At 43.1% G+C, this 8,975-nt stretch overlaps 1 protein-coding gene across 1 annotated transcript; it reads left to right on the forward strand.

The window, feature by feature from the left end:
* Positions 1-5,963: 5,963 nt before the first annotated feature.
* LOC125555696 (zinc finger protein 1-like) lies at positions 5,964-7,235 on the forward strand. The gene has a single exon (XM_048718563.1). The coding sequence runs from the start codon at positions 6,190-6,192 to the stop codon at positions 6,913-6,915; it is 726 nt and encodes a 241-aa protein (XP_048574520.1). The 5' UTR covers positions 5,964-6,189; the 3' UTR covers positions 6,916-7,235.
* Positions 7,236-8,975: the final 1,740 nt, after the last annotated feature.

Consider the following 8,975-nt stretch of genomic DNA (forward strand, 5'->3'; position numbering starts at 1 on the left):
TGCCCGTGACGACCACGGTAAGTTCCTAGGTGCAGCGACTCATCTATTACCGCATGTGGCGAGTATAGAAGTAGCAGAACTAATCGCTATTCAATGTGGGTTAAATTTTGGAGCAAATCTGGGGTGCACGAATTTGGAAGTTGAGTCTGACTGTCTCAATGCACTTGAGGCCATCTTTGATCCAAACACATATATGGGAACAGGTGTACCAATCATTGCCGAGTGCTCCCTCCTGGCACTGGAGTTTGCTAGTATCACTTTTGATCACTGTAGTAGAGAGGCCAATTCGGTCGCGGATAATTTAGCAAAATATTGTATTACTTCTGGCATGTCTGAAGCATGGGAAACTGTCATCCCTGACTTTATTCTTCATCATTATGTAAACGATCTAGCTATCATATGATGAATAAAGTTTGTGATGCTCAAAAAAAAATATGAAATAAAGGTGCGATGTTTCTCTACAAAAAGGGGAATTCCGTCGCAAGCGACGAATAGAAAGCTCATATATCTATGGCCACTTGGATTTGCGAAGGGCCCAATATGACGTACAGTAAAACAAGGCCACCTTCACGGCATCATATATATGGCCACTGGATCACCGCCAGAGCTATATCTCGCTTTGCGCGCCAATAGCTTATGTCTCGCTGAAGGCTTTTTCTGTTCTGTACAGAGCTGAGCCAGCCCGTTTCTGAATACATGGTCAACATTTTAAAATACACAGAGAACATTTTTGTAATGGCAACAACATTCTTTCACACAACAATGTACATTTTCCGAGTACACCAAGACCATTTTTTATACACAGTTTAAAAAATTAAATAAATGATCAACATAATTTTATACACATTGTATTTGCGTTGTATATATTTTTGTATACATCACAAAAAAATTAACACCTATTTTTAAATAATTTATTAACATTTTTCAAATACATTAATAACATTTTTTTACATAATAAACTTTTTTCATTCACATTGTATAATTTTGTATACATGAGAGACCTTTTCTCTATACACATTAATATTTTTGTACTAGTTTCTTCATTTCCTTCTTTATTCTTTGGTTTTCTTTTGTTTCTTTCTACATTTTCACTTTTATCTTATTTTTCTTTGTTTCTTTCTCGGTTTCACTTTTTCATTCTTTTAAGATGGGTTTTCTTCGGTTTAACAGGTTTTTCTTTGTATTCTTTATTTTTATTTTTTGACGTTTATTTGGTCTAGTTAGTTTTGTTTGTTTATTTGTCGATTTCCATTAGTTTCATATTTTTTAAACACATGTCAACCTTTTTATAGTACACATTTCACATTTTTTGTATACATTAATTTTTTTGATATACACGTTTAACATTTGTTAAATACATCATTATTTTTTTGCTATATATGTAAATTATATATATATATATACATGTTTAATATTTTCCAAATACATGATTAACAGCTTCGGAATACATGGACAACATTATTCAATACATGGAGACTAGTTTTTAAATGGCAATAAACATTCTTTCTCACACAATGTACATTTTCCATGTAAACCAGGAACATTTCTTATACGCATTTACATTTTTTAATTAAATGAGCAACATTTTTCCATACACATTATATTTTCTTTTGTATATATTTTTGTATACATGACAAACATTTTCTTAATGCACATTTTTATTTTTAAATGCTTTATGAATATTTTTCAAATACTTGATTAATATTTTTAAAATGTTTGGTTAATAATATTTTTACATGCTCAAAGTTTTTCATTCACATTGTATATTTGAATATACATTTTCTGTATACATGAGAAACCTTTTCTCTATACACATTTAACATTTTTCAAATGCTTGATTAAAAGGTTTCAAGGTGTTTATGGAAAGTGTTTTCTAAGATATATATTTACATTATTTTGAAATGTAAAAAAATAAAAAAATAAAGAAAAAACACGGGAACGAAAAATCAAATTTTTTTAAAACAAAATAAAGCATGGCCTGTGGCTCCGACTCGCCGGGCCGGTCCATTTAGGTATGCGGCTGATGCGAGAGCAACCTAGGTCACGCAGTAGGCGGGACATAGGCGCGCCACTGGATCGTCACTCTCTTTTTTTCACGGGTGAGATCATCACCTTCTAGAAGCATAGCTTTGTATGAGTTGGCATGTGCTGAACACGGGTAAATATGAACCCGCTTTTTCAAAAAAGTACTTTCAAGGAGTTTTGCAATGTGAAAAAAATTCAAAACAAAATTTTGTGCATACCTGCTCGCAAAAATATGTCCGCGGCATAAAGTTTTGTGAAAAAAAATATTATTATTATGTTGTCTCTTTTGGATTAGTTGAATTGCTTACCACATATGCCATTTTATTTTGTCTCGGCTAAGAAGACAAAAATTAGTGCTTCTAAATAGTGCTCCACGAGACAATGTTTTATCTTTTTTGCACAGGCCATAAAGAAAGTTGTTTTTTCTCGAAACTTTGTGCACGCACATAGAATATAAAGATGTCTGCATGCATTTTTTTCAGAATTTTTTGGCATTTTAAAATATGTTTTCCAAAGTGGGTTCATATATATATATCTGGATTCATCCATGCATTTCTCAATTTTGTATTTCAAAAAGAAAAAGAGCAACTCCGGAAGGAAAAAAAGCTAGAAGCACGTAGCCACATACACAGAACTCTGACCGGTCAAACTCAAAAGGCTAGGGTCAAACAAGATTCCTTTCCCACAGCGTCAAGCAAGATCAATTTAGGACGAGGTTTCTTAACATTGGAAAAAGGAACGCTGCACATGAGTAGCATTCTACGGTGCTCTAGCAAAGCTGCTTCTGATGCCAGCAACGAGTCATCCCGTTACAATGCCAGCAACGAGTAAACACACACGCACGTACGCATGCAGCTCCCCCTCTTTATCCCTTGATTCCCTTCTAACACTAGACACTGCAAGGTACCTCCATCCTGGTTTAATGGCCCCATCGTATTTTATGTCAAAATTTAACCATGCATTTATCTAACATAATAACAAAATATTAATTCATGTAATAAAAAATCATACCACTGAAAACTATGTTCAAATAAGAATCCAACAATATAATTGTTATTGGCATGCATTAATATTTTGTTACTTAAATCTTTGATTAAACTTTGGCTAAAATACAAAGGGAACCAATAAACCACGACGAAGCTAATACTAATACTGGCCAAATGGAGCATGTGGGACTTTTGATAAAAAGGAAAAAATAATATACTAGTAAGGAAAAGAGAGTTAGTTAGATACAAGTAGGAAATACGAACAGGTGGACAGTCGACGGATCGCAAACTGTGAGCAGTGTCTAGAAAGCTCATGTGCTCTGCTTTGACTTGCCGTTTTGGGCACCCCAGAGAGGAGGGCGATGGGCGGAAGCCACCGAAGCATGGAGACGACGTCATCGCTTGTGTCGATATCGTGTTTGTGGACGTGGCTAAGGCCGGCCGACCAGCTCTCTCCATTTGGCAGCCATAGCATGCACACTCGACACATGTATGTTTTAGTTTTGACCAAAAGATGTTTTACAACATAATAATAACGCATTTCCCCAAACCATCTGACTGAGTAGTCCGGATGCAATTTGCTATCTAGCATGGTATCTCATCGATCCGCGGACCGGTTCAAACTGCCGTTTACCCCAAACTAGAGGCAAAATGGGGCTTTGTACGAGTTCGGACCGCCGTCACGTAGGACTCCGACACACCTGACCCACTCAAATCCCCTCCTGATCTAGTTTTCTTTCACTCCACCCCTGCTCCCTCCTTACTTTGTATGCTAGGGCGACACATCCTAGAAGAGGTTGTCGTCCTACATGAAACAACATGAAATCACATGAAAAAAGTACACGGTGTTATATTCAAAGTGGACTTTAAGAAAGCGTATGATAAGATCAAATGGCCCTTCTTCCAGCAAGCCTTACATATGAAGGGGTTCAATGAGTCTTGAAGATCTCATGTGAACACATTCATACAGAAGGTTAGTGTTGGAGATGCCATAATACATGGGCAATAATAGGTGCCCGTCGACTGGCAGGTCGCGCACTGTTAGATTGGACCATGCATAGCCGTCTGATCGAGGCAAAACCAAGCCGCACCTGCCCCATCCCTCTCTTGAGCGCTATTCACCTTGCCATCCTCCGTCCTCTGATGCGGCACCTAGCAGACTCCACCATGCTCCGGTTGCAAAACCATCGCACCCCCACTGCAAATGCCACCTAGTCTCCCTCGTCATGTTTCCCACGGGAATTGCAGCATAACCCTGAGGTTCCACCTTCTGTCGCCAACGGTTGCAGCTCTGCTGCTGGTTAGTTCCGCACATGTTCACCACAGTTGCAACATTTCCACTTGAACATGAATATGATTTGTAAGTAGTTGCTTTTGTTTTTGAGGACATGAGAGAAATTTTGTCATAAGTAATCATATGAATTTGGTATTCTTTCAATATTTTGATGATATGTATGTTGTTGTTTTCCTTAGTGGTGTTATATGAACGTCGAGTACATGACACTTCACCATCTTTGAGCTTAAGGAAATGCATTGTGTAGTAGTGATTAGATAATGGGTTGCTAGAGTGACAGAAGCGTAAACCCTAGTTTATGCGCTATTTTGTAAGGGGCTGATTTGGATCCATATATTTAATGCTATGGTTTGATTTATCTTAATTCTTCTTTCGTAGTTGCGGATACTTGTGAGTGGGGTTAATCATAAGAGGGAGCCTTGTTCAAGTAAGAACAACACCCAAGCACCCGTCCACCCACATATCAAATTATCAAAGTAGCGAACGTGAATCAAACAAACATGATAAAAGTGACTAAATGAAATTCCCATGTGTCCTCAACATTGTTTTACTTATTATAAGAGACTGTTTTGGCATGTCATTTGCTACTGAAAGGATTGGGCTACCTTGCTGCACCTATTACTACTATTGTTACTTGTCACTTGTTACAAATTATCTTGCTATCAAACTATCCGTTACCGATAATTTCCGTGCTTGTAGAAAATACCTTACTGAAAACTGCTTATCATTTCCTTCTGCTCCTTGTTGGTTTCGATACTCTTACTTATCGAAAGGACTATGATTAATCCCCTATACTTGTGGGTAATGCGGCTTGAAACTGCGTCCGTATTTCCCCAAAGAGGGAGAGATGATGCAATACAACTACGGTAGGTGTTTTCCTCAGTTATGAAACCAAAGTAGCAATCCAGTAGGAAAACCAAGCAACACTATGTAAACGGCACCTGCACACAAAAGACAAATCCTCGCAACCCAACGTGTAAGAAAGGTTGTCAATCCCTCCTCAGTAACAAGATAGATTGATTTATATGTGTTTCGATAAATAGATCTGAATAAAACGCGAAATAAAAGATACAGATAAAAAGTGGAGCAATTTTTTTTAAATAGGCCAGTAGGGAAAGCAGCCTCTACTGGGTTTTTTTAAATTAAGATGAGAATGTGGGGCACAACACCCGAGCCGAGGCTCCATGTCAGCTAAGACACATCACTGCGCTCTAGCCACCGGGAGCCCATCCACTTGTGAAGTATTCCCTCCGTCTTAAAATGTAAGAACGTTTTTAACATTAGCATAGTGTAAAAAACGTTCTTATATTCTGGGACAGAGGAGTATATCATAAAATCTTATAATCTTTTTATGTAAGGCAAGATTGTACAACATACTTATCTTTGCTTTCCTGTAATGCCCAAACACTGTCACAGCTGACACCGAAGCACGGCGCATATGCGTGTTGTGTCGTTCTCGAGGCCTTAAACCTCACCACACACTCTCTATACACGTCACGTCCATATCCCTTGGGCAGTTGGCGCCGCCTGTCTTCCCCACACCATTCCAGGCCTAATTTTCCATCTCGTGGAGCCTAGACCACCCTAGCTGACTCCACGCGCGCACGAATCCGTCCAATGTCTCCTATCCTATGATCCTATCCCACCCGTTTTAGTGTGTTCCAACTTCCAAGTGCCATTTTGACCTCAAGAATCCCTTCCTTTTCAGCAGTCAGAGGCGCACACGTTTTGCTAGATCAACTCGTCGCCCCTCCCGTATAAAACCACCTTCGCAGGAGCTGCTCTGCTCACAACTTTCTCTCTCTCTTGCCCACTGGTTGCTCCTACTACTCTGCTGTTCTTCAGGTGTGCAAGAAAGATATACGCACGTGAGCTCTGATTGGCATGGCCGTGGAGGCGGTTCTTGAAGCGGCGGCGATGGTACCGTCGCCGCCGAGCAAGGAGATGGAGGCGTCTAGCAGTACCAGCGAGGAGGCGTCGGCGTTGCTGGGGCAGGCGGAGGGGTGGTCGAAGCGGAAGCGCTCGAGGCGGCCGCGCGCGCTCGCCCCCAGCGAGGAGGAGTACCTCGCGCTCTGCCTCCTCATGCTGGCGCACGGCCACCGCGACAGCGCCCCTGCCGCCGCGTCGGAGCAGCAGCACGGGTGCTCCGTCTGCGGCAAGGTGTTCGCGTCCTACCAGGCGCTCGGCGGCCACAAGGCCAGCCACCGGAAGCCTACCGCGGCGCCGGCTGGCGCAGAGGACCTGAAACCGCAGGCGGCGGCGGCGGCGGCGGCAGCTTCCTCGTCGGGGTCCGGCGAGGCCGCGGTCGGCGCTGGAGGCGGCAAGCTGCACGAGTGCAACGTGTGCCGGAAGACGTTCCCGACTGGGCAGGCGCTGGGCGGCCACAAAAGGTGCCACTACGACGGCACCATCGGCAGCGCCGCCGCGGGGCCCGCGCACAAGCTGGCTGCCAAGGCGACCGCGGCAAGCGCGACGGCGGCGAGCCGGGGCTTCGACCTGAACCTGCCAGCGCTGCCGGACATCCCGGAGCGGTGCGCGGTCACGGAAGATGGGGAGGAGGTTCTCAAGCCCGTTTCCTTGAAGAAGCCGAGGCTCATGCTGACGGCGTAAATCCACAGTTACCTGCTGCATATACCTGGTCAAAGTTTAGGGTAGAATCTGCTGATTGATTAGTTGGTGTGCATAACTGTTCATAGCTTGCTGGTGATTAGTGATGACCATTGATTCATTTGTGTATGTAAAGTAGGAACTCTAGTCCATCGGTTTGTTCATTGTAACTTCAGGATTAGACCTAGCACCTAGCTAGCTCTAGATAGGTAGGGGCTATCAGCTCGTCAGAAGGATTGATTCTTTCATTGGTTTGTGTGTGCTTATCCATGAATAATGTACATATGTATCATTAACGAATATTAATCTCATGATCTTGAGCATATTCTCACTCTACACATATCGACTTAATTTGATGGATACGTGTGGGCTACGTACGTGAATAGCTCATGATGCACGGTGACGGTACGACCCGCGTAGCCAGTTGTTTGTGTGCACACCTGGGCTAGGCTAGCAAAGGTTTGGCGCCAAAGCCAGCAGCGCACGGGTCAACACGTCGATCGTACGCGCGCGAGATTTCGTGGCTTAGCGAGCAAGCAAGCAGCTTGCGAGGTCGTCGTACGTAGCTTGCAAGTGTGCGTGCGTCCTCAGTCTCCAGTGACCGTGCGTGCGTGTCTGAATTCTGAAACAGCAGATAGAGAGGGAACCGAAGATGATGTGCTTATCCGGTGCAAATTGGTTTGGTTGCCGGAAGGAAAGGCCAACTGAAGCGTGCTGGCCAGTGGTTAGTTGGAAACCGACGTACGGCTTAAACACTAGTAGACGGCTATAACAAGCATGCATGTGTGTTAATTGATTATAGTACTTGTTGAGTTAGACTCGGCATCGTTTGCTTGAAGAATTTTCCGCTTGTGAGAGATGAGCAACCTCGAATCCCCGATCGATCACCAAGACACCAACTGCGTGGCAGATGGATCGTGACCGCCACACCAGCTCGACACTACCCAGTTAGCTGGAACTGTAGCTACTAGCAAACTATGAATTGTACGCATACAATTTGACAGTTCCTTAACTATAAGAACACGTACGTACTCTAGAGTCTAGACACATGTGTGGACACGTTAGCCTCGGTCGCCTTTGGATAATTATGTTTTCAGGGACGAAACCATGGTGCAAAACCCACACAAAACACGCATGGATTTTTAGTTTTTTTGGGGGGGGAAAGCGAACACGCATGCATGCTTGCATGGAAGTCTCGTGTGCATGGCTACACACATTTCCACGGATACTTAGCCCCTGAGCAGCGCGCGAAAAGCGTGATCTTTTGATTTCTCGCCACGTTTCCCATGGAAGTTTCTCGCGTGTTTCTCGCAGCTCAACACAGTTCAAGTGCTCGATCATGCATGACGGACTGGTGATGTGTCGTTGGGATTTGGAAGTCAACTTCATTTCTGGTAGATAGGTATCGCTTGGTTTGGTGGCCAAGTGAGCTAAGAACAGTCTAGAGCCGAGTTGTAGAGAGTGGGTCAGCCCAACGGGTAATCCAACTATTTTAGGAATGAATGGCAGGTAGAAGCTCTGGTACGGGTCATACATGAGGACCCAGAGAGAGATCGGATTTACAGGGTGATTTGCACTTGGCAGGTTGTGATTGGATTAAGTGGGAGGGAGAGGCCCCACCCAGCTGAAATTTAGGGGGGTGGTGGAGAGAATTAAGGAAAGGGCCGGTAAAACGCCCTTAATGATCCGTGCATTTAGCATTTTCGGTGGAGCAATGCTAGGCACACGGGGTCAACAGACTGGCCAACGTGGGGAATTGGGATTGGAAGTTGGGCATGAGGCAGGGCCCACCCCACTGAAATTGGGTTGGGGGGAGGTTAGTTTGTTTGAAAGATTCCGTAAAAATTATGTAAATGTCCGTGCGTCTAGATTTATTGAGTACTTTTTGTCAAATATTTATGAGTTACTTTTTTTGCAAAAGTAAATATTTATGAGTTCGACAAGAAGGCAAGAAATATGACACTGATGTTAGAAAAAAAAACTGTGACTATCCGTCCGAGAGGTGGAACTGAGGCACCAAGAAGATATTGTCCATGCATGCTAAAGTCCAAGGACTCCAATAC

The sequence above is a fragment of the Triticum urartu genome, chromosome 5 (genome assembly GCF_003073215.2).
Source record: "Triticum urartu cultivar G1812 chromosome 5, Tu2.1, whole genome shotgun sequence".
Lineage (NCBI taxonomy): Eukaryota > Viridiplantae > Streptophyta > Magnoliopsida > Poales > Poaceae > Triticum > Triticum urartu.